The sequence below is a fragment of the Eufriesea mexicana genome, unplaced genomic scaffold, assembly GCF_001483705.2.
Source record: "Eufriesea mexicana isolate 0111107269 unplaced genomic scaffold, ASM148370v2 scaffold762, whole genome shotgun sequence".
Classification (NCBI taxonomy): domain Eukaryota; kingdom Metazoa; phylum Arthropoda; class Insecta; order Hymenoptera; family Apidae; genus Eufriesea; species Eufriesea mexicana.
In genome coordinates, this window is record NW_016908915.1 from 178153 (window position 1) to 205724 (window position 27572).

General features: G+C 36.8%; 1 protein-coding gene across 2 annotated transcripts; it reads left to right on the forward strand.

Moving 5' to 3' along the window:
* Positions 1–568: 568 nt before the first annotated feature.
* LOC108546704 (uncharacterized) lies at positions 569–27402 on the forward strand. 2 transcript variants are annotated; one of them, XM_017898921.1, is made up of 8 exons: positions 569–790; positions 10944–11067; positions 11246–11331; positions 17833–17925; positions 23013–23075; positions 23426–23563; positions 25416–25647; positions 26261–27402. In XM_017898921.1, exons 1-8 carry the CDS (start codon positions 716–718, stop codon positions 26401–26403), a joined length of 954 nt encoding a protein of 317 aa, XP_017754410.1. In that variant the 5' UTR covers positions 569–715; the 3' UTR covers positions 26404–27402. The 2 variants fall into 2 exon arrangements, with proteins under 2 accessions (XP_017754410.1, XP_017754411.1); XM_017898922.1 differs by having other exon boundaries at positions 23426–23509.
* Positions 27403–27572: the final 170 nt, after the last annotated feature.

Sequence of the window (27572 nt, forward strand, 5' to 3'; positions counted from 1 at the left end):
GAATTAAATATTACGAGAAGCTCGTGAAATCAAAAATTTACTTACGTTCCGCGAAGTGTCAAAATGATCCATCTTGGTATACATGTTTTGTAAAAAAAAATCAAGAAATAAGGGAAACTGCTTTAGAAAATTAATCACTTATTTATTTCAATAATAATCACAAAGGTAATAAAGAAATAAGATGTATTGAAAATAAATAACAATTACGAAAAATGACAAAACAAGTCATTTTAAAACTTTTGGTTATTATTACCGAAAGTTAATGAAATGCGCATCTCAGAGGACAAATTTTTCCATTAGTATTCATGATATTTCTATGCATATCCCGCGGGACTATGATTCTGTTTTCAACGTGAATACAAGCCTGTATTCCCACTATGGTAATTCTATATGTGTCAACTAATGTGAAGCGTGTTATTCAGCTGGAGAGCTACAGGCTACAGACAAGCGGTGCGCATGCGCCAACTGGAGTTTTCGCGCCGCGAACATCGTAACGGCCGGCAGTCAGACTCGAACCATCACGTGTGTCGGTACCTTATCCCGTTCAACGATCAAACGACAATGTTTAAGTGTCGTAACCTATCATTTTCACGTTTCGGTATTTTCATACGGTGTAAGTTACGTAAAATCGCGTAGTTAACGCTGGTTCACGTGCTACGGAATAATTTTCTGATCAAACGTGTGTGTAATGTGAGATCCTTCACACATCTGAGGCATGGCTATCATGCAATCCTGTTGCTGCTGGCGGTCCGTGAGGAGGGGTAGCTTCGCGTGCGCTGTTTATTCCGGGGTAAGTGTAGAATTATCCTTCTAGTTTTATTCGAGACATTTCTTTTTTTCAGCTTCCATGTTGATATATTCTCTAAGTTTTTTAAGGTGATATGTTAGGTATTTAAAAATTATATGAATAGCGTCTTTTTTAAATACTATACGACCAAAGAAAAATATTTTGTTTCAAAATATTGTTACATTGTCGATCCAGAGAGCTATCTCTATAGGCAAATATTTGTTAAAAAGCCATAGCATGATAACGTTGGTATGTACGATAAGGGTACACAATTTACTGCCAACGTGTAGCACACGTTGAAAAAAGGTAAACGAATAACTACGATATATTAGTGTACATAGTGGAAACGGTAAATGTATTTTAAAGTTTTGTATCTTCGCTATGGCAGTAAAATATTTTTACCTTCGCAATAAAAGTTCATTATGATAAATGATATATTTACGATCGCTTATTACATTCATTAATACGTCTACTTTATTCCGTTCATTACTTCTTGTTACAACATATAATGGAAACTCATTTAGCTCCTGAGATTAAAAAACACGAAATTTGAAAAAATTTACGTTGCTCAAAATGAAATTCTTACATGAAAGTAGTGCATCGTATATACTTATAAAGGATTTAAAGAATTTTTTCATTTACTTTTTACATCACAAATTTCAAAGCTTTATTTGTTTTTATTCGATCCTTAAAATATGTTGAAATATGCAATATCCAAAGGTTTCTATACAAATTCTACCAATGGTTAACTTTCTAATACTAAATTCTACCTTTGAAATAAAATAGCTGTGGCTAATTAAATATAAGCAGATTTCTTACAAAATTTTCGATATATGTACGTATAATGAAAGTTTTGTAAGAAAATTGTATCCAATTAATCTCACGAATGAGAATTAACTACTTTTCAAAGAAAGTAAGTAAATGTAACAAGTTTACCAAGTGCATTTTGTCTCGCAGCATGCGATATTTACTTACACAGCTTAAATTAAAATATAATTAAACGAAGAATTATTTAATGACATTTCTGATACATGCGAACTAAAATATAAATATATAGCGATAGACTCGTTTAATCTTAGTATCGAGAAATTTATTAAACCTTACCAAGCTGCTGCATTAACATGAGCAAAAACATAAATGCGCAATAGTAAAACGAAGAAGTTTTCAGCTTTACAAGTTTTCTAGTTGGTTCAGTTTCGATCATGTATATTTCAATCAACGAAAGGTCGAAATAAAATATATATATATATATTCCTGTTTCGTTTTATTTCCACTGGAATGAATATGGTACTTAATAACAGAAAAATTTATGCGTTGGTGATCCGTCAGAATTAATATATTTTATTGGCCTGGCGGGATCGTAAAAACAACTATAAACAGTGCATCGCATGTTTGTAGCCACTTACTCAAAAGATCGTAAAAAGCATAGACAGACACTTGTTTCTGTTATTGCCTAGACATTAAATGTTCCCATGAATCAACCCTCGAATCTTGCAGAAATATAGAAATGATCGTTCTTATTTATTAATAAATAAAAATAAAATAACTTTCCAAAAAGTTCGCGAAATTAATCATCGAAACGTTTCAGTCTCGTGAAACAGAGATCGTAAAAGTGATTAGTAAATGGAAAATTCTTCACAGAAAAATGTGACAGAAAATCGATAACGGTCTATCCGAATTTAACTCAAACCAAAATTTTGGAACGATCGTTCGCTATGGTTCACACGCGCGAAATTCGATTCGACAGATTGGCTTCCGAAAAAGTCGTATAAGTTATATACTTGATTTACTCGATTCGAAAAAATTCATTCTCAATGTCCTTGTAAATCTCGACAAATTTATTTCATATTGTGGAATTAAAATATCCAGGAAATAGAGAATTACAATAATTACTGTCTCTCGATTAATTCGCAAATATCTTTTACAGCATTTAGTTATTATGCAAAATAATTTCCCAGTTTTCTTTGATATCTAGGCTAAACAAGGCTCGTATTCGATGCAGATGCTTTTATTTCAATAATGAAGCGACATATTGACAATTATATTGTTTCATAATAAATTCCAAGACTTCAATAATACATTACGCTTAATTCAAAGAAGTTGTTATTAATATTAAGCTCATTTATAAGCAACGTGAATACTCCAATTCGAAGTTTATGTATAACTACAAGGTGGATGTGGAATACACTTTTCATCGGGAATCTGTTCCTGATCACGTTAAATTAAAGGCGTCCTATATCGAATCCCTCATACATGCACGCAGCATACTTCGGCAACAAAATTAATTGTGTCGTGTGGCTTGTAATAGAATTAACCCCTTGAAATCAAGCAGCCACGTGTCGCTTTTCACCAGCTTCGAAACCTTCAGCGTTGTTCTTTCAACGTCGCTTGTTTGCGACATCCGCTTTCGCGTCGTTCAATTTCCCTGGCCAAAACGACGCCGTCTTTTCGAAGGACGAATATATTTATCGCCGAACTTTTCGACGGATACGTGTCATAAAAATGAAACTAATAAATTCATACCTCACGGCAAACACGTTGGCCCATCCAGCTGCGAACAATCATTTCAGGAATTCGTTTTCCGTTGCGTCGTGATGTGAAATATAGGGGTCGGTCTGTCTTCAATCACGATATCAAACAGCGAGGAAACAAATTGCACGAATCGACTTAAATTGAGATACGCGAGGAACAAATTTGATTGCAAATTTTTCGTTCCGCACGGAAGATTCGGTTACCCTAGGTCGCTGCTGATCAAATTTCGATGGAATATATCAGTAAAGGCAAACGAGAAATATATTTGAATGTCGATGAGAAATACCATGTTTGCGCGATTTTGTAAATATTTTTAGAAAGTCGTAAATGAAATTCAGACTCGACGAGATGACTTTACTAATAGGGTTATTAAAGTCCTCGAAATGATTGGATATAGACTCCATGCTCTTCCGGTTGTCGAGAACTCGCAGTTGCTTTTGGTTAAATTAATATCGACTCTTTTCGAGATAGAAACGTAATTCTGTACAATTATATTGCAGATCGGTAGTTTTAATATTGAAGACGAGATAAGATGGAAAATTGGAAATTTTATTTTTAAAAAATACGACAAGTTTGGACAACTTTAATATTAAAGTTTCCAAATACTTGAGATACTTGCTTATAGATTTTTCAATTTTCCAACTATTGAAGACATGCAGCTACTATTGACAGATTTAATATCGGCCTTCTCTGAGATAGAAACGTAATTACATATACCTATCTCTTTATTTATATCTCACTATATTAATTATTATTGTCCACGCATACCATATTTAAATTATAAACTAAGGAATTAATGGTTTCTTCCAAAGGTACATACAATAATTCTCAAAAGAATATTCGAATTAAACTCGCGGGACGACTTCATTAATTCTAAAATGAAATGAAGATATTGAAGATATCGAGCACAATGGGACTCCAAAATTTAATTTGGACTGAAATTACAGGGTAAAGGTGGAGCAGCTGTATCGGCAATATTTGATGCCTCATAAAGACGTATCTGAATTGACTGGGTTGCATCGAAATAGCGGGAAGGAAGCTTCTTTGAACCTTTATTACTTGACATTCTTTTCGTTACGGGGTTGAAGTTTCGAACAGGGTTGAAGAAACGGGCAGGAAAAAGGGATAAGGATTAAAAAAGTTTCGATGAAAGAACTTGATGTCCGACGTTGCCAAGAATTAACGATCAAATCACAAAGTGTAATTTATTTCAATTAAGTCAAACTTACAGCAGCCACTAACGCAGAGTGTATTAAATAATTATGTCAAGTCCCGTTATTCTCCCGATGAAATAAAATAGACTCGGAGGAAATATGAGAAATATTTAAAGGGACTCGAAAGTTTCTTCAAATTAGACGGCACGGTAAATTAAAATTTGTATTTCGAAAACGCTCCCAGGCTTTCCTTCTCTTCGCTGGATAGGAATGAAATTTTCTTTAATTAAGAGCTTTTGTAAAGAAGTTCCTAATGGAATAATTAACTTCTACCAGACAGCTTCTGTTTTAATGAAATATGTAGCCACTATCAGGGATATGTCTTGTCTAGGAAGCTGTCTAACTTGATAAAACTGGAATAACAATCGAGAAAGATTAAATCTTAACTTCGATTAGTATCTGAGGAAAGAATCTCTTCTCAAAGACTGAAATTATCCAGTCCGATGCTGCACCAACGCGATCCTTTGAATCAGGTTGGGAACAACATTCGGAATAATGCGAGAATTAATTCCCAATTCAAATATTATTCCAGGGATTCTCTATTACTGTTCTAGGAAATTTCACATGACGAGAGGGTTAATCTGTAAAAGAAGACGAATTTTAGATTTAAAGCGTGATCTTGGACAGAAGAATATGACGTATACATTCGATGAACGATTATCGAAAAACAAAAATTAATTTTCTCAGTCGATGTATCTGTTCCAGAAACGTATGGAGAGCTTGATATTTCTTTAATTACAAATTGCATCAGCCACGTAACACTCAAAGAGGATTAAAATATCGAGTAATCAAACAGTCTGACGTATAGACGGTACGTTTAATTAAAACACCAACGCAGGAAATTCTATGATCGTTTTAACTCGTTGAAACAACCGCGAGATCTGACACCTTTCGTGATTGGTAATTTAATATTGTTGCGCTCGCAAAGTGATCAAAATTACGTTAAATTAATTAAGATCGGATTTGAATAGAATCGGGGGTGAGACCTGGACGATCGAGCAAACCCCTTTTAAAATGTCATTCTACCAATCCCGTCAAAATGTCACAATTTTACCCATTAAAAGATCCACCTTCGCCTAATTTCATCTATATCGACAAATTCTAGTATTCTAATCAACGTGCATTATATCATGCTTAATAGCGTATTCAGGAATGATCGGGGTCCATTTTCTTAAAGGAAGAGACTCCACTATTTCGACTTATCTTTGCGTGAAGTTCATCCTACCCTGCATTTTCTTCGTCGAATAAAATAAATCCTTGTTCCTCCATTTTCTAGAAAATATTTGACAAAAATGGGATCAAAGACGCTACGAAGTATAAAGGAAGTGGTCCTCATCTTATGATGCGTCGAGTATCCTCGAGTGGTACTCGGCTGCACGAAATTTTAAAAAATGAGAAAATTATTTATAGCGTATTTTATTACAATTAATATACATTTGATCACATATTACTTGGATGGTACACGCAAATAACGGGCTTGAACTTTTCCTTAACAATACCTCGTTACCTAGAGACTCAAAAAATAATGATCCTTTCAGACATTACGAACTCTTCAGTTTCGAATGCTAGAACCAGTTTATTCGAACGGCATAGAAGATAAAGGAGATAAAAAATTCGAACCGTCGTGAGAGTCATCTATGTTCGACATACGATATCGTTAGATGAAACGGTGCGAGCAATAGAGCGGCGTGTTCCGTAACAAAAAATTCCCCATCGAGTTTCCCTAGAAAGTCATATCCCAGGGTGCCGGTGGAAAAGCCAACAATTCGCCTCTCGTCTTTTCGAATGGGCTATCAGCTACTCGTGGATCGTCCTTTTTACACCAGCCTCCCGTTCCCTTTTTCCCTTCTCAAACGGCGGGCATAGCTCCACTTCTGATGGCTTATTGAATTCGATGGGTGGAACGCGGTTTCACGGATATTGCTTTGATTACAGTTTATTTCGCGATACAAGAAAGAACCGTAGAAAAGCGTTTTGAGTTATGTTTTTCAATAACACAGTGCACACTCTGTATGTCTGGTCGAAAATCGAGGAAGAATATTTTTCGCACAACCTCGGGAACGTTTATCGCGTTATATCTTGCGTGATATAAAATCGTGCAGCAGCGGAATAGATATTTTACAAATACCAATGCGTATCGATCATCTATCGCGTTTCCAAAATTCCAGCAACGCTTTGTGCTCGGGCTGTGACGTTCATAGTTTTCTGAGTCCCTGATTTATAGATCGAAAACTGAGGAACGTATAGCTGCAACGTATACGAGTATGGAAATACGAACTCAATAATTCATGGCTGTATCAGACGTTACGGACGAATGACGTTCCATGCGTTTAACTCTAATGGTGAAATACTGAAAGGACGGTTTTACCGTTTGCACTGCGGACGATAATTCCCTTCCCGTTTCCCGTCACATCTCGGAAAAGGTTAAGAGGTCTTTCCAGACTTCGTTGCTTTAATCTTTGTTAATTCGTGGTCGTAAAGTCCGACGGCTAATTGGCCGATGTTTAGTTACCATTTTGTATTACCATCCGCTTATGACTGGATTAAGTCCACCACTCGTTCCGGGCGTACCGGAATAATCTGTCCCAGTCATTGGAAACTATCCTTTAGTAGTCCGAGCTGTTGAGTTTTACGTAAGCTTGGGGACACGAGTGTGCGTTAAACTTGGAAATTTGCCATTGATCAGTGGCACACTGATATATGACACTCTTATCACGTAATCTTCGTACGAGGAGATTGGACATAATTATGTTTCCAATAAGAGAAGAAAAGAATTGACCAATTTGGAGATATCTTACACCATCATGGGACTTCAATTCCCTTAAAATATACAGTTGACCCTTGAATCGCGAGGGTTCGGGATATCGACACGTAGTTTCAGGCTTCCCTTCGTTTCTCATAAATTCTGAACAATTTTTTCTCGAATATACGCTCGCTAATAACAATTAGGAAACGAAGTAACCATTCGCGAGGGTACATAGATCAAAATTAAAAATAAGCTTTATACGAGATATTAAAGAAATATTATTTTTCTCTTATTTTTATATTTACCGTATTTCCTAATTTATGATCAGTTTATACGAGCGTATAATCAGTGATCGATTTTACAATTAATTTTCGCGTGTAAAATTATATTGTACGAGTATCGAAATCGGAGCGAGTGTAATTAATCTGAAATTTCACTTAGTAATCAATCTAACACGCGAGAAAAGAAAAATTTTCTGGGTGTGCGTTGAAATTGGAAATGGTAGAGTCTGGAACCCACATGCGGGTGATCTCGACTTTGGTCGAAACGTGAAGTACGCGATTGTGCTGTATATGCTGGATACTGTGCTAGATACTAGATCAAAGAACCGCGGCGAAAGGGCGTTTGTAGGCGTTTGCAAAGTTGACAACACATTGAGAGCGTACAAGATGACGAAATTGGTCCAAGGCCGACGTAACGACCCAACAAGAGACAACAAGAAGGGGGAAGCAATTTCAATAACCTCCGTCACGTAGGATCGATCGTTCGCGCGACAAGAAGAGGCGCGACGCACCCCTCGGGTAGCACGCCTTTCAGCACCCACTCACCCTTTTCAACTGCTGCGTACCTGCATGGCACGAATGAATACACGCGTTCCATTGCGCGATTCATAAAACGCGTCAAATCGACCGACGAATGATAAATGTTGACAAATGTGCGAGCAACGATGTGAATTTAGTCGAATCGTGCTCTTAAATGAACGCGATTTCTCCTACCCCCTAATATCGATACGTCGATATCGAACAACAGTGAAATAGCGGTAATTTTCTTTTAACCCTTTGCAATTGACAGGCGATTATTGGCAACCACTTAGACAAATCATAAGGATTAATAACACTGTTCACCAAGAATTTTAATCTGTGATATTCATTGGGTAATTCTTGTAGAGTTTACTTTCCTGAAAACCAATCCGTAATTGAAATTGCTCTATCATCGCTAGTTTTCGAAATCTGTGAGTTTTTCTAAAAATGCACGATTTTTGGCTAAATCGAAGTATTACGTATTATTAAATAAACTAAAAATTTGATATTACTTACTAAACGATCTAACATTTTATAGATGTTCTTGTAGATACTACGTTTCTGCGAAACTTTCGCTGCGTGTAATTTTAACACGACAACTATGGAGAACATCGATTTAACGAGAAGTTAAACTTCTTAGTTTCTTGGTTTCTAAGGGATTTACTTAAGTCTTGTTAGAGTACGCGTATCAGATGTTTATGAACGTGCATTTAGAAAAGCGATCAGTTAAGACTGAAAATGAGCTGCAGCTTCTGAGAATGTCTGAAAAATGTTTTGTGTTTTATTAGAAAACGTTGCATTTCCCTGATATCTATTAGTTTAACCCTTTCGGTGTTTATGTCGAGTATATTAAAGTACAATATAAGTGAAATTAAACCATATTCGTAACCTTAATCAATAAAAATTTCCGAAAAATAACTTAACTAGCGATATTTCTTATTTTGTTATAATTCCTTTCAATTTTACAGTATAGTGCACTCACTCGACGTCGCTTAAAAATAATTATGGGCACTGGTATAGATATTCAAAATTAAACGGAATACTTAAAGCATTAAAATTCCGTTTAACTGAACTTGGATAAAACACGCAACGAACTAATGAAGTTGTAAAACGATTAAGCGCACTTATTCTTCGTCGTGTTATCAATTTGCACGGTGAAATAGATATACATGAAACGAAATATCGAGAAGCGGGGCTTCGAAATTATAATATTATAAATATTTTATAGGATGGAGTACCCGAGATTCCCCTTTTGGGGAGATACAATCTGATCTGAGAATACCAATTTCTATAGGATATCTCGCTACCTTGGAAGTAGCTGAAGCATAAAAAATAAAGGAGTAAAAACGGATCAATCGACAAGGATCCGATTGCGATTCGACTAAAGTGGATGGACCAGCGAAAGGGACGAATCCTAAGGTGAAACTTACCCTTGTAGGCTAGGGAAGAATCGAAATCCAATTTTCAATTAAAGCATATTCACACGGTTATGGTGACTAGTGGTGGCTAATTAATTATGGTAATTAATGGTGGTTAACTCCAACCAGGTACACCGAGTAGCACTTTAGGTACTTCGACGTAAGTTGCACGAAAATTTTGAGCGAATTTATGCTAATCCATCGAAGTCGAAAGTAAACCCTAATCCAACATCTGAACACGGCTCTGTACGAAATCTACAACTCTGAACTTCTACCCTCAACGAGTAATAGTTCTACCGAACTATACACAACGTGCTGAAGCAACAGCAGTTTCGAATATGCATAAAGCAAGTTTCAAACGTCAATATTACTTTCTTAAGTTAAAATGACCTCGCAATTTTTCATTTTCCAAGATATATTAAAATTTTTTATATATTATACTATCTTTAAATCAAACTCATTCATCATAACCGCATTTCTACCGATGTTATTAGTTCAAAGTAGCCTACGTATCATTTGTTAAACTGACATCCAGTTCCTGATATACTAACGTAAAAACACAGTTATTAATCTACAAAATATTCTTTTTATTGAAAATTAATCTTTCCAAAAATTTCGAATAATCTTATAATGCACTCATTTGTATACACATAGCTCGCAATTCTCTCAAACTCCCGTATAGAAAGGATCATTTCCGAGACCATCTGGTTAAATGGTAACCAATGGTTAAATCGTTATGCAGAAACACATAGGAATTAATAAAAATATGTCAATTACGCAAAAGGCTGTACTACTCAAAGTCAATCAGATTCCATATCAGTAATTGTTGAATATTTCTGAGCGTTAGGGGTTGATAGTGGAAGAACAGAATACATTTTGATACAACTCAGTGAATTTAATATGTATATAAGAGCTCTATATAAACGTGTCTGATGTCTTCAGCGTCGCTTACAGGAAGAAGGATCCATGGATCGCAGCTCGATATTATTATCTGTCGTAATCGATACATGTAGTGAAAACGCGAGACGGTATTATTGACATGTGCTGGCATAATCAACATGAACCGGGATTATTGGAATTACACGTACATGGTATCTGTTTCACCGACAATAATTAATATAATTAACGGTTAAATTTAAATTTTCTCAAATGTCTCAAAACGTCGAATAATATTATATTAACCTATCGTTAGCAAACCTTTAGCAACCCTGTTCGCGTAAAACGAAGTATTACTTACTTAACAATGAATAAAAATGAGATTAAACACTGGATACCAATATTGCTGTATTAAGTACACAATATCTCTTCCATCCCCGATATTCAATTAGCGCTCCGGAATTCCTGAGGAACTCGATCCCCAAGTTGTTTCATGATGTACTTTTCTCGGTAAACTCGTAATCAGAATGATTCATGACGAGCTGCCGACCATTATTTGTTCTGTTTCAGATTTACTTTACCGTATTGGCGTTAACCACGGGCAAAGTGCTCCAGGGGGAGAGTCAATATCTGCAGGGGAATCGTTCATTGCCAGAATCCACCAGCTTCCTAGAACCGGACACCATATCGCCCAGTGAGTGCTCGGTTGTAACAATAATGTCCACTATAGAGAACATCCTGCAATTCCATTCCAGTAACATAAGTCATTAATCGGTACACCGTGTTCCCCGCGCGTAATTGCCTGAAATCACACTTCAATTGCAAACTCAAAACGACAAGGTCTCACGTTCAACATGCTTCTATTGCTTCAGCAACGGTACGGTTTAACGTGACGCTGCTTATATGCTCGTGCTGCGGTGTGATTTGCAGCATCCTGCTACTCTATGGCCTGTGCAAGGTAAGACCCCTTCAGACATACGCTTTAACATAATCCCATCGAGTTTTGTTCTCTGACGTATTACCTCGCCAGCGTATAACTGTGCATCTTGACTTTCAATCGGATTAATAGCGGGTTCGAATAACTGATGAGAATAGTTAAATCGTAGATAGGACGCGTTCAGAACGAGGGTTTTAAAGCTTAGGTTTATTTACGATGGATATTGTCTGAGATTTCCTTATGCAAAGCATCGTCCCTTCGAATGCGAGGGGGTTTCGAATTTCTCCTCGAAGATTAAGTGGAAAGCTCGTGCAGAAGGCCTGGATAATATCCACGATGCATATTGCATACGGATACTAATTAAAATTCGTAAAGTGATAAGAAATGAATTGTGGAAAGCTGGCGTAGGATTCTAAGATAACATCCACGACGCATATTGCATACAGATTCTAATTGAAATTCATAGAATGGTAAGAAATAAATTTACGATGATTAGCCGGGTATCTAGTAGCAGAAAATTGCACTTTAATATTAAACTTCAATCGGGCCTGCTTGATTGTTACATTGTGATTCAAATGAAGGAAATTAATATTCAAATGTCACAGTGTTTCTTGGATAGTCAACGGCTGTAGCAAATTAGCTTCACAAACGTCAGTGATATAGACCCTTTCAGAGATTGAACCGGTTCCAGAAATAGCATTTAACTACGCTTATATAAAGATCTCTTCCAAAACAGTTATGAAGTATCAAAATGTAACTTGCAGCCAAAACGGTACTTACTTATATTGGTTCTGAGTATGATTATGATACGTAGATTTAAGCTAAATCATCCTATATAATTAACAAGATAATGGTTTCTTCGTTGCTTCTCTTATTCTTCGTGCAAAACTATTGCAAATTTTACTTTTCAATAATAAAATAAAGTAAAATAAATTTCTTTTATTAATTACATGGTAGTAATAAATTGTTAAACTGATTCTGAGATTTTTACTAAATTATACGAAGTGGTGAAGTATAGATGGAGCTCTCGGTACTAGCCAATGACCACTATCCACCCCATTCACATCTTCGATCCACCCAAATTAAACTTTCAATCTATTCGGTCCGCAGTCAGATTGACAAATGAGCTCAACCTGCGCATCGAGGTTTTTATATACCCAGCAGCCACTGAAGATTAGTCGAAAAGTACCATTAATTATTACTTTTCTATCGTAATAGTCAAAGATATATTAATTTCCATCGATATATCGATAAAAACTTTCATCGTATAATTTTCTATTACGCGTTAAAATTGTACTGTCTTTTCAATATGGGGATATGTGTACGATATAAAGAACGAGGTTAACTAGAGGTTATCGATTAAAAATAACTAGGATATAAAAAGGTATATGCACTACAAAATTAATAATACATAGGTAAAGAATTTATCGAAACAGAATCGATACTTCATAAGCTACTGAAACCTGAAGCAAAATCGATATATTAAACCACTTTAGTTTCTATAACAGTACAGAAAATGAGGGTTCTTTGAAACTGCTTTGAAAATTAGAATCGATATTACAGAGTTTGAAATTCTTAGAAATTGCCAACTTTTCTTGGTACCTATGAAAAATTGTGCTTTAACGTCGGTGGATAACGTTTCATACCATTTCTAAGGTTACATCTATACAGGAATATTTTCATCCTGTTATTATTTATTTCTAATTATATTAGCAGTCAATGATCATAAAAATGATCACACAACGAATAAATATCTTTTTCCTTTTTTTTATTACTTATGAAGTATGTAGTAATAATTATATTACGTTGTTATAGTAATAACAGTTTTTGATCGTTTAATTAAATCCTTGGAGTCTACCAGTCCCGTGTTTCCCTAGTACATCATTCACCTAACTCTTCACCAAGCACATGTATATTGCACTCACACCAGAGTTAATAGCGAAACCCTGTTCTGAATGTTGCATAACTCTGTTTATTGCCATGGCACGTGTTCCTTACACGAAGTAGAAGTAGTTAACAGGAATAAGACTCAGGGGTCCTAAAGCACGTTTGTAACGTTCAATCGTTGCTGCCAACATCGAAAGAATACGTATATATCTCGAAAATGAACGTGAAAAGGGGTCACAGAACTAAAAAAAGCGACGTGGAATAAAAGAATAGGATTTGCGTCCTCTTGTTTCGGATTTAGTCGCAAATGGAGAAGCGCAGGTAGTTGGGAATTGATTATAAAAAGAAAAAAGGGAGTGGAATTTAAAATAGCACTTGTGGAAACAGATCTGAATAATTTTTAATTAAATTAAAATTGTTTCTGGCACGAAAGTTTTACTTTTACCTCCCACTATAGGTACTTGCATTTTTTCGCAAGAAATTAATGTGAAATTGCAAGTGGAATTAAAAGATGCGTGCATATTAATCGAAGAACTTATTTTTATAAGATGTTCGTTCTCTTTTTTCAAAGAAAATCTTAAAGCCTTTGAAAAATGTTTTGAAGAAAGTGTCAGTTTGCTTACAGCGTAATTTAATTTTTTATCCCTTGCATTCGATGTCCCATCGTCTTCGTACCGGTCGTCCTACTAGTTCATCATAAATGACGGACAAATCCGCCCTCCGGGGCAACGCGATGCAATTTTTATCATCGTTCTCGTGGAAGTATGACCACGAGTTTCCTGATACGGAAAAACCACGAATCGAAAGATAGAAACGAAGTTCTAGTTTATCGGGTCGAGGAAAACATCGTTTTCAGGAAAACCTTTTCCCTCGAGGTTCATTTGTATTTCCTATCTGCATTTTGTACTCACTGCTATAGAAATAGTAAATTTAGAAAGTAATAGAATAAAATTGTTAAAAAATTTTAAATACAATGATTTGTCGATGTATTCGTTATAATTTACACTGTGTGTCTACGAAAGACAAAAACGTATTATCTGCAAAGAAGAAACACCAATGATAAAAGAAACTAGGATTTGTGTTTACATCAAAGGATTTATTGTCCCAACCCTTGAAATCTGTGGAAGAAAGAGGAAATGGTGGAAGAGAAATACCTCGCGTCGTATCTAGTCAACGAGGGTGCACGGAATTTATGAGCAAGATAAGCCAACACCCCTGGGCTGACATTGGCCAACCGCGAAATTTCTTCTAAAGTTTTGTCTCGTGATCGAATTGAATCTTCGTTAACTATCCCTGAGAACACTATACAAATTCAAATCTTTTTTCGTGCAACCATTTCATATAGATACTTCGATAAAACACCCTTAATACCTTTCACTGATCCTTCACGACGATTAAATAGCTCGTCATTTCGTGAAGTAATGACTTAACAATTGATCACAGGCAAGAAACTTTAATATCGCAGATAACAAGCATCCTGCAAGCTGTTCTTCTACAAAATGATCTCTTAATAGCTTATCGCAAAAACAACATTCGATTACTTTCTTCGACACACGAGTTTAATCTTAACACACCCTAAAAATCTCAAAACAGATAACTTCATAAAATCATATTTTTCGCAAAATGAGTTCCACTGCGTAATTACACTTTCGTGTTCGAAAGTAGAAGCCATTAAGGACTAACAATCTTCAAAGACTTTCAAGAACTTTTTCCAACCCTGCAAACGATCTATACCGCCCTCAAGGGATCTGTCGAAGGAAGTAAAAAAAAAGACAGGTTATTTTGCGCGTACTTTCCAAAGGTTTTATGCAGCCTGGTTTTACTTCGTTGCCGCACCACTGCGTATCAAACTTAGAAATCAATTCGCGAGAGAAGGTACACGGTAGGGGATTTACAGAGCGGCGATGAAATGTTTCTGTTAGCCCCGGAGAGAGACTAACTTTTCAAAGTGGATTCCGCCCGATCCGTGATACGTTAACGCAATTAAGCCCGACGAGTTAATCTCGATGCAGCCTGGATGGCGCATCCATCAAGCAGAACCGTACATGCTCCCCGAACCGGGTGCGTCTTTGAACGCGGAGGTACGTCCGTAAAACCGGATGGGAATATCAATTTTCGTCACGGCCCTGATTTATCGACGCTTTTCGCGTGCAGTCGACACGACTATCACTCACGTTGCAAACAGCTCTCTTACGTAAAACACAAGCGCAACGTGATCGGTTCGACGTCCATGCCTTGTTCTTCTTGGTAGTTTCTTCTCTAAATTTATCTTTCTCGTTCAAACTCTTGATGATTAGCAAAAATCGAGCTGGACATATATCTATTTAAAGAATTAATATCATGAGTTATGAAAAATAGATATATCTTGTTTCAATCGAAGCTCTCTACCTTTCTAGTTCAGCTTACTCTACTTGGCAGTTTAAAGTTTCTTGATACTTTTGAAGTTCATTATGAGAATGAGAATCGCATACTCGAATATCCAATAAATGACTTATGTGACCAGTTACGTACAAGAGGCTTGAAAATAACGTTTGGTAGTTCGAAACAAACATTTCTGGCTGCAGTATTTATGATTACGTCTGAAATAGTGATTAATCGCATACTCGAAAGACGGTTCAATTCACCCTTCGTGCACGAAATAATGAGCAAATAAATTTAACATTCCGTGGAGAACGAGTATGGTTCTTATATCGCCGCTACTATTAATTTTCTAATTACTTGCCCATAGCTGTGACGTTAATTGGTGTTTCGCATTATCGTCGCCGCGCAGAATACCAAATAGATTCAAAATCGTGATTCTCTCCGCTAAATTCACCGGCTCCTTCTTCTTATCGATCCTTCCATTCATTAATCACTCCGTGGCAAAGCTGCCGCGTTTGTTTCGTGATAATAACCGTCCATGAATAACCGTGACAACATTTCGCCAAGATCTCCACACCAGACGTTCACGCCTTCACCATCTTTGTCAGCTTATTTGTCATCCACCATCCATCATTTTTAATGCGTTTCGAGTTACGATGTTTTCTCACGAATTTCCGAGTCAGACTCGTTAATGGAGTACGCGCCTTTATTGTATGCTCTAAAAACATTTTGGATAGTGACTTTGCTTATTTACCTTTTAGTGTTGTTTGTTCGCGTATTTGGGTTCGTTTTTTATATTTTGAATGTATTTATTTATTTTTTTTTAATTGTTTACTTACATTGTCGTTTATTCAATCAATACTCGTGTAGGTGTGTTTGAAACAAAGCTCTCCCTGGATTATTTACCTTTTAGTGTTGTTTGTTCGCGTATTTGGGTTCGTTTTTTATATTTTGAATGTATTTATTTATTTTTTTTTAATTGTTTACTTACATTGTCGTTTATTCAATCAATACTCGTGTAGGGTGTGTTTGAAACAAAGCTCTCCATGGGTTTTTAGAACTTTCATACTATCGTATTGGTATGGTCGCCCGAATTTTTCTATTGCTCGTTACTCTGAGAGAAATGATTAAGCGTTTGTTCATTTCAACGTACAAATACGTTCGAAGAAAAATCGTAGGTACTGATTTATGCTCTCCAATAAAAATTCACATAATGGGACATACTTTGTGTCATTTGACCCTTTAACTAAAATATAAGTACTTTATATTGTACGGGATTAAATGTATTCACATTAGATATTCATATTCTTAAATATCTTGGTGTACGTAAAGATACTTTTATGGAAAATTCAGTCTATTTGAATCGCATTGCGAAACACCTCTGTCGCGGGAATACAGTTGAAGAGGAAATATCGTTTCTTTGTGGACTTACGTAAACATAGCGTCATCTCACGTGTCGCATTTTTACGAGACTTTATAAAAAGAACCACACAATTGGGTGGTGTTGCCTCAGAATGATACCAGACCTGCTATTTTGCTTTCCTCGATTTTCTTCATAGATTGTCATTTCGTCTAATTTTGGCGAACTTCCACCAGAGTTTCTCTTTGTCTTTTTACGAAACATCTAATTCCACACGTTCGTATATTAAACAATAGCATTGTATAATAACATAGCGAATCAAAGGATGGCACGAACTTTCCACGAAATTATTTAAATCTGTTAAACAAAGGTAAACTTCATGAACCTGTACAACGTGTCATAATTGTATATCAAACGGGGAATAATGAAAGGCAAGACGTTCTTTTAATTTCAAAAATTACCCTTCGTGTCTATTGTTCAGAATTTTCTAAAATGGAGAAAGATGATTTATATAATATTAAAAAATTACGATAGATGAAATATATAATCGTTACAACGGTAAATATTACACACCAGTACGTAATTGTACTGTTACTTCAGTTTAACAAGGCAACTTGCAGTTACAAGAGAGAACGAAACAATTGTCGTTCTGTTACACGAACGAGAAACTTCCCACCCTTACCTGTCGAGAGCTCGTCTAAACTCTTAACCCTCTGAATAGACTTCACCTCGACAGTGTTTCTCCTCTTACCATGACGAGGTGCAACGAGTCGGATCGAATGTTTCTAAAGAGCATGAAATAAAGAAGAGAAAAAAAGATATAAAAGTTGGAAGAGGACTGTTAAACGACCCTCTCGAAACCAGGTTTCTCTTTTCCCATTTATCTCTGCTCACTTGTGATGGATGTCTTTCAGGATCAACGTGTCTTTCTCGTACCTTGGATTATCGTCGTCATCACGATCTGCTTCGTCGATGTGGCACATTCCTTGTACTTGTTTGTCTCTGCCGTAAGTACAACTCTTTTTATCCATACTAAAAATACAGTAATAACAACAATATTTCTTGTGCCAATAAAGACGCGAATAAAAAATATAGCAATTTTAAATAACTACTATATACATTATATTAAAAGTTATTTTACATCATATTAAGTTACAAACTACTTTATTTTATAAAATTATCCAAAAGAAGTCTATTACGTGTCTCATGTCGAAGATACATGGCGAAGTTCCTTCAGCACTCTCGATTCACGATATCTTCGCGTTCTTTTGCCCGCTTTTCGTGAGAACAAACAGTATGATTCCTCGTTCGCGTGGAAAAAGGATATGTCTGCGATAATTACGTTGCCTCTGCTCGTGGAAACACCCATCTAATAGAAAGATACCATCCCGATGCTTCTTTTGCGGCGGAAAACACGAACCAGAGAAACGCTCTCGACGAAACGATTCGAAATGAAAACTAAGAATGCAATTTCAAAGCAAATCGCTTCTCGGAAGCTAGGATCGGTTTTACGCGCTTCGATAACGCGCATCTTATCGACGCTATCCGCCATGGAAAATTTCGATTACGAATTCTTCGACTCAGTTCTGCATCGAGCTTCGTTTTTAAGTTCCCACTTTTAACTTACGACCACTGCGGGTAATGAGAACTTCTTGGAACATCGGAAAGTTGAATATGAAAGGAACTCCTTTCATTCGAAGAAGAAACATTCCCCTTATCTCGTCGCTTTATTGGAACAAGAAATTTTGGATCAAGCCCAACCTAGCTCACGTTACGTCACAGAATGTCGACCCCGGCGCGTTTTTTAACAGGCGAGTACTCTCGGGGAATCGCTCGGGTACGCTGTAATTTTTCCTCAACAAGCTCGATGTCCGAATCGATCGATAAAATCGCGGCTCCCCGGCAAACTTTGTTCGTTTCCCGCTCAACCTCCGAAGTTCTCCACCAACTCTCCAAACTTCCGCCTATTTTTAAATTCGTATCCCTCCACGGCTTACAACTTTTATACAGTGTTCGAGTTTCAAACAGGCACGCAAGCGGGGGCATTTAATGCCATCCGGGGATTACGCCGGGTACTTTCTCGTACGACATATCGTCGCGCAATTACCACTGTCTGGCGCAAATTTTTCTGTCCCAAGGAATTCGTGACACTACGTGAAAGAAGAAACATGGATCGTTTATCGTATAGCAAACCAAATTTTCCGATGACATTTTCCTCTTTCTCCTCTTTTACCTCTTCCTTCTTCGTCTTTACACGTGCACGTTCCACACAGCTGCAGCGTTTTACTCTGTGGTCATTACTAAAAGGGTTGAACTGTCGTTCAACTACATGATTCGAGAACGTCGAGTGCTTTTGTCCCGTGATTTTTGTGTTTGAAGCATCAACTTATCGCACACTCACGTGTCCACCACGTTTTGACATCTTTAAAGAGGCAACCTACTTTATGTACACCGTATTCGTGACGTAGAACAACTCGCGTGCTTTGCATTTGTGTGTTTGAAAAGGAGCTTTTAAGATCCTTTCCTGGAAAGCCCACGTGTTCCGGGTTAGCGAGCCTGGAAAATTGCGACACGTTTAAGCGAATATGTTATTTAAAACTTGTATACCTGAAATATTTCGATGAACATAGCAGCCCTTGGCTATTCTACGAGTTTGGAATGCATTGAGATATTCGAACGATCTTATTTCATATTCATGAATGCAAAGCGTTTTGGCGTCGTTAAAAAGGCAATCTATTTCACAGTCACGCATTCAACATATTTTGACATTTATGAAGAACCAAAGTGTTCTATATTTGCATGCGACGAATTTATTTAATTTAGATTGGTGAAACCGAAATATTTGAATGCCTTTAACACTAGAATTATCAAAATGATCAAAATAACTTGTTCCAGGCTTTTTATTTTCATAATTGCTTATGGTAAAGTTAACATTGACTTTTGTTTAAATAGAATCATTATTACGTATGCTTCTCCATTTTAATTCCAATTTAGCTAACATCAGTTATGTGTCAAATTAAAATCTTAATATTACGATGAATGAAATAATTTGATCGTACATGCAATTAAAATATGTGTACCTTGAAATTTCGAAATACTTCGCCGTGCAATTAATATTAAAGTTTCATCAATTTAGCCGTATCAAGCAGGAATTTTGTTGAACGAAAATGATGCTTCGCGAATTTAACGTGACGAGTTTTAAAAGTGTCAGGTTGTAATTAAAATGCCAATAAAAATAGCTGAAAATCGTGATCTTTGAAAACTAAACTCGATATTCTAGGAATCATGTTAATTGGAAAGCGACTAATTGACCGTGGTATTTTCTATTTTATTCTCCGTAACGAAATCTGCATATCTAGCTTCACTACCTGGAACAGGGACAAACATGCAAATTGAGCTTCAATCGTTACTGCATTTTCATGAAGATAATATTAAGCCCTAATGTCGTTGCGGTATCGTAATAGGGTTAGCTAGGTACCTTAACCTATAGCGAACTCCTTAATTGAGATTCCTGTAGCCACCTGTGACCGGAGGAGATCAATTCTTGAGTAAATTGTATTATATCACTTGGTGTATATTGTGGTAGTACGTAATTACGTCGTTGATCTATGCAAATCAAGTTCATACTCATAACCTCAACATAGTGTCTTCATTGCGACTAAATTAATAGCAAGAAAAGTTAGCAAATTAAAAAAACATGGATAAAGTCAGGAAAATAAATTAGATTCAAATGCAACTAGTTAAAATTCACCAGGGCATATGACAAACCTTAATTTTCCATTAAAATAATACCTACGTTATATATCTTATCGTGGATATGTAAATAAGGCGAATCAGCGCAGCGAAGTGTATCTTGAAGGACATAATCCCCATGCATGGAAACGAATAAATATGCAACGATACGGGGACATAAGAGTGCAGACATGTAAACGATAATGCACACGAGGAAATGCACGTGACGGGAGTCACATGCCAAGTATTTCCGTGCACCGGGAGGCCAGATGCAAAAGTTCAGTCTGGAATAACAGCGCATCCGACGGCACTGTACCATGGTACCGCGCAATCTTCATTAACGTCCTTACTGTTTGCGCGTCGGGCTAAAGTAAAAACACAGGGAACGAAGTATTTTTCGTTCCTCCTCTCGTTTTCCTCTCTTCTTTTTTTTTCTTTTTCTTTTTTCACATGACCATCAAACTATCGTTACAAAAATAAAAGACCAGGCACGTACCTTTTTACTTTATAAACGCGCGTCCTGTACCGATAACCTCTCTACTAACGGAAACGCTAACGAGGAACGGTAACATCGATGCAAGGCACTGCTAGTAATTACACGAACTACAATAAACCTTGGCTCGCGTAGCTGTCCCCCTATTTAACGACCCGTTTCGTGGCGCCCTCGCGACGCAGACGAATCAAACAAAACAAAATCTGTTCGCAAAGTTCATTCGAAGAAGAGTTAATTGGAGCATGCGCATTGTCCCGTTGATGCGCACGCGAGTCTATAGATTACGTTGTCACTAAATAATTAGTAAACAATCTTTTCGTAATAGTAATCGTAGAAACGCTGTTCCTAATTCTTTTTCGAATATTAGATGACATAGGTGATAAGATACGTAACCGCGTGGCATTACGAGATTAATGTAATTATAGAATTAATTAATGAAGAGAAGGTAGGCGTATCGAGAAATCGAGTGCTCGGTCGTCGACATTGAAAATGACGCTGTTGAATACGTTGTGTAATACAGAACTGTTGCAACTGCACTGTTTTCCTTTCTCATTTTACCTTCGTTTACATTCGTGTATGATTTGTTCTTTTTTTTTCATCTCCGCAGTTTTCGCTTCGATACGACCTGTCTGGTTGTAATAAAATTCCCAACGAGCTATCAGGAATTGACAGGAATGTTTTTGATTACCTTTACACGGCGATAATCAATTTGTGACGTCTGCGATAGAATTTCGTCATGAATCGGTTCAAATTGCTTTTTCTGATTGTTTCATTAAACGATTCGCATCGAAATTGAAATTGACTTTTCGTGAGTATTACATTCGATGAGTCTTATTGTTATGAAAATAAAGAAAAATCAAAGGTTCCATTATACGATGTCAATCGGGTTAGAATTTTAAAACATGTCTTTTTTATCCATCGTGGTCCTTTGCTCAAAAGACGGGAATATAACATGCAAACAACGTGCGCTGTAAATTTACTTCTCATGAAAGGCTTTTGTGTTAACTCCATCCACTCGCCAGAGGAAATCAAATAGCCGGTCTACAATCCATACAATATAAACTTGACGCAAGTGATACTAAATCTTTATTGCCTCCATATAACTCTAAAGATTCGTTGATTATTCGAAAAAATCTGTATCGTTACAGTCCATCCTTTATGATAATTATGAGGATAAGCAAGATGAACTACCATGAAAAATCGGAAAAGCTGTAGGAAAAAAGAAATTCCTAGAAAGCTTTAACTATGTGAAGAAATGTAAAATGTAACATATAAAGAAATATACAAAGTAATGTCGAAAATATACAAAAAGTACAGAAATATATAAAATAGAAAAATAGAAAATGTAAAAAATGTAAATTGTAAATAAGAGATATATAGGTAATGAAAAATTGTTTATATTACAGGAAAAATTGTAGAATCAAATGACGAAAGCAATAATGTTGAATGCAAAATTTTTAATCAAAAGTTTAAAAAACGGTCATACAAACCGTGATAAGTTAAAAGCTAAATAGTGATTTCGATTTATTTTATTAACACCTACTACTAATTTTTCGTCTGTTACTAAATTTTGTTCAATATCTTGAACATTTAAAAAAACTTTAACTTTTTATAAATTATTATAAGTAGATTTTTGTTTAATAGTTACCTCGGTTACAGATGGAGCCATTCCAAATTGATGTCATACAGCATCGATTGAAGCCCAAAGGCCTTGTTTCTCTATAAATATCTAAAATTACTATTTTGGAAGTTGGGGCACCTGCGCTTAATTTTAGGCCTGACTTATTTTATGAACGTACTACATGTATCGTTCGAACCAACCACACGTTCACCAAATCAACATTTAATTTTATCACGCTTCTGTTTCAGTCCAATTTTGACCCAACAAAAGTGATGCTATACACGTTGAACTTCTTCCTTCTGTGTCTGAACGTAAGTATATTTAGGCTTCGTGTTTCAATTTTCAAAGAGCAGTCGCTCCACAATTTTTCCATTAATTATGATCATTAATCGTGATATTTTAGTGCAATCGGCGATATTTTATACTTTCCTAATTCATTTTCCAAATACGCTTTTTGCATACGATGCAGCATCCAAATTCAATGCTATGCTATGCCACGTTATCATTGCTTCGCCACAGTTTTTTTTGCTTTTTTTGGTTCCATGATTCTCAAAGTTGATTTTTATTTTCGATTATGAAACATAGGTAGAAAGAATGTGTTACGTTATCAGATGACCAGGCGCCGGCTTATGGGCTATATTCCACGTATCCTTTACTTCAGATATATTCCCTGTTGTGCGTGATCTCCCAGTATCAAGAATATATGGCCGGTCGAGGAACGGCCGCGGACGACTACGAATACAGGGTCAGTATTCTGAGAGTCTCTCAACGGAAAGAGGACCGTAATAAGGGACGAAAAGTTAAGTGTACTACCTAACTGTATTGTCCAATTTTTAATATACAATTCGAGAATCGTCAAAATTATGGATACCAGTACATCTCATAGTAGAAAATGGATAAGAATTAAAGTTTAGTCAACAAAGCTTTAAATTCTTCAAGCCTTTTGGCAGTAATGAAAATTCAGCAGTATGAAAATGCAGTAGTGACTACAGTAAAAGAAGAAGCTTCTCTTATTCCTTTTTTATTTATCTTTTATTTATTTTTTTTCTCTCTTTCTTATCATCTTATCATTTCATTTTAGAAAGAAAAAATACATGCTGTACGAAACGTGTAGGACATATGAATTTCACGTGCCAATTCGAGTACATAAATGAATCTGAGATATCGTTATTAGAATACAGTGAGATGTATTATCTGGACTACTATTAAGCAACGACTGTGGGAAGTCTGCGAGAATGTTACTTCCATTATGTCCTAATGGATGTTACGAAAAATGGCAACAAGAATTTCTTTGTGAGAGAAATCCGATTGTGTCTTCCCACGCCGGAAATTCTGCTTTCCCAAGAAAATTATCAGAGTTCGAGCATAAAAAGGTTTCGGGAACATCGATATCAGGCAATCTTATTATCCAAATGGAAGCTTTTTGTCTGTCAGTCTGAGTCCATATCTGCCATCGTTGTTTCTTTTTTTCGCGTTGTTCTATGATTTTCTCGGGCTGACATTACTCGCTCCGATATTTTGACACAGAATCACAAGTGACGAAAAGGAAGGATTATATAGATAAAGTAACAAAATATCGACTTTAGTTTTCGTTCAGATCCGTTGTTAAAAATTCCACATGGAGATCGTTTATGGAAAGATAATGCAACGTATGTCGAAACGTTCCTACTATATTGAAATGGCATTGCAATTTTGCGAAAGCGAACTGTCCTAAATCCTTATCTCTGCAATTTAAGAGACCATGCTCTCTATTTCGATAAGATATATCCTTGCATACGATGTTATCCCTGCAACGATTGTTAAACAGTTGCCAACAATTTATTTCAAAAAACTCCAAACGAAAATTAAACGTGGTAGAATCAGAAATCATTGCAAAGTATTCCACAGCGTTAACTAATGGTAATTAACTATTGGTATATTATTCCTCATGAAAATATCGATAACCATGCATAGCAAACAAAAACCACCGATAATCACGTTTGATGATTTATTAAAGACTACGTGTAATTGAATTCCTTGAATTAAAATTATTCATCAAGTCGTGGCAATACGAACAGCTGTGTGCAGCAACGCACGCATCGATCCAAAGAGGGAACTCGATAGTACCTTCAAACAATGATTAATGTAGATTGTGTTACCGATGATGATACACACACGCACACACGTGCACATCGGTGTGCAGATCGAGCTCGCATTAGATCTCCCTTAGCAGGGTGTTTGACGTCGCGACGTCCCCGTAACGAAGGTCGCTCGAGTAAACGTCATTCAGAGTGACTGACATCTGGAAAATTTGGACTAACATCGACTTCAATTTCAATATTCGTTCGATTGTAAAGTACGATACCACGAGTGGTTCGTTCTCAATTTTTTGTCCCGAATCGCGACCATCGAGTTTAATTCGAATACCATAAAGGAAAGTTCGTTTGCAATCTTCGTACCAATGTGGACCAGATTATCCCCAACGATCTCCAATTTCGATTAAACTCCACTCGCGGCTGCTCTTGTGCAGCAAACCCACTTATTCTCCACTCGCGATAAAGTTTCAAGGAAAAACTGAAAAGACTTCATTTACTCGTTATCGTATCTCGAAAAAAAAGGTCATCGCGTTGAAATTTAATTATAAAATGGATCTTATGAAGTGGCCTTTGAAGGTTCCAGCAGTGAGGTACGCTATTCAGCCGCCGACTACGACCGCCACGTCTTGCCTGAGTTCTCGAAGGGCGGCAACTAACAATGAAACCAAAGCAACCGCAACCCCGACGCAGAGTCCTACAACCGGTCAGAACACCCTGTCCTCGGAGAAGAGTCCTATCACAGGACGACCGTCCAGGAAACACGTCCAGTTCCCTGACATGGCAACCGACAACCAGAAAGGAAAATCCGGTAAGTGCACGCCTGCTTTCTCATGCAACTGCACGACTCTCCTGCATTATAATTCAAAAAGTGAATATTTCTTCGTAACAAATCGTATCGAATCGCGTCAAATCGTTTCTCATCGTCAAATAAATATTAATTATTTAGAAATACCAAATCATTCGAGATGCTATGCCTAGTTGTTATAAATTTCCAATTTATTGTATTATCGGGAACTGATCGGATAATCATATTGTTAGTAAGTTCCATAACATTGGTTAATCACAAATCGATTGAAGAGAAGGGTAGTTATTTTAGGTAAACGTCAGGACACAGAGCGTTTCGATTGTTATTTACAGTGGCCAGTGCTCGGTGACTAAAGCATAGCGGCCATGTACGAACGAGTTAACATCAGCGGAATTTGCTTTATCACTTACTCGAACATGATTCCAGGGAAAATGTACCTTTGATCTTGAAATCATATTCCTCCGCGTGTGACGCGTGTGTTCTATGCTTTCCCCGTGTATGCCTTGCTGACACCACTTCGCCTAACTCATACCCTTCCATTTCCACGCTAAGCGAATTAGCTATAATTTTGAAACATCCCGTTTTCACTGTATACATGTGTACGTGTATGTTTCAGAAGTTCCAATCGGGGCGTTGGTACTTAAAATGGAAACAGAGAACGAACACACGACATCGTCGGCCTCGTTGAAGCTCGAGGAGGCCACGACGATCGATCAGGTTCTTGAGTCTCAAAAAAGTAGCTATAGCCAACAAACTTGAAGTCCAGAGACTGTCTCTGTGGTTGACGTAAACGCTAATGACAAGATCTTCCTCTTGCCAGTTAACTGCCGGTTCTTTTTGCTGTCGAACAAATTTGTTCGACTCGCGAATGGTTCCACCAATGAATAATTTATCCTCATAAGAGAAGTGTTCGAGTACAAGTTGGTCCAAACAAGAAACCAGAGGTCAAACACCGTCGTTGTGTCGGTTCACTCAAAGCGGTGACCAATTCGTTGTATCGTCAGTTTGATCGATCGCCAGCTTTACTTTCGCGAGTTGCCAACCGACAGAATCTACAGATCCAACAACCCAATGGTTCTTCGAACTTCTCGCGATATATTTACCGGAATAAGATAGTACTACATTTAGTCGAGCTATTTGTCGTGGAAAATCGATCGAACTCGACCTTTACGAAGCGTCGCCTCGTAGAAATTTGTCAACCGTTGTGACATCGTCTTTTTCGAAGCAGGTTGAGATTCGCGCGTGATTGACGTTTTAATGCCGAGTGAGAATAAATCGAGACATTACGTTCTTTCGATTATCACGAAAATAGAGGGGAACAGAATCAAAGGCGACCAAATCGAATGTAATGACAAACGTTTGCACAATTGTCGATCAATATTGACACCATTCGGTTACTATTCTGTCACCGCGGTAACGAACATTGATCTTTCAATTGAAAATGGACGCTTCAACTATTCTAGAAGCACTTCGGAGATTGGTCAGTTTAATTCAGCTTCCGAAAATATTGCGAAATGAACTTTGGAAAAATATCTCTGTATCTGTGAAAGAGCACAGGGGTGTACGACTAACGTGTGAAGCTGATCGCATATTTTATGTATCATATTTTTGTATTATACATTTTTAGACAGATCTGTATTTTCGAGCGAGAAGAGAACATTCTCTTGTTTACACTGCAATTTTTTCGCAAAACGCTCGTCGAATCGAGATGCTTGTTCTTTGATTTCTATTACGGATTACACTGCTCGAAATTTACTCACCGCGAGATAAATGCATTTCGAACTGAATATCGATTTCCAGACTGTTCGTGTCCTTAAATGTACATATTACTGTAAAGTTCTTCGTGTTTCAGTACCTGTTTGTATAGTTTCCGAAATGGACTTTTAAAAGGCTGTTCTAACATTTTCAATAAATAATTTATGTGCTTT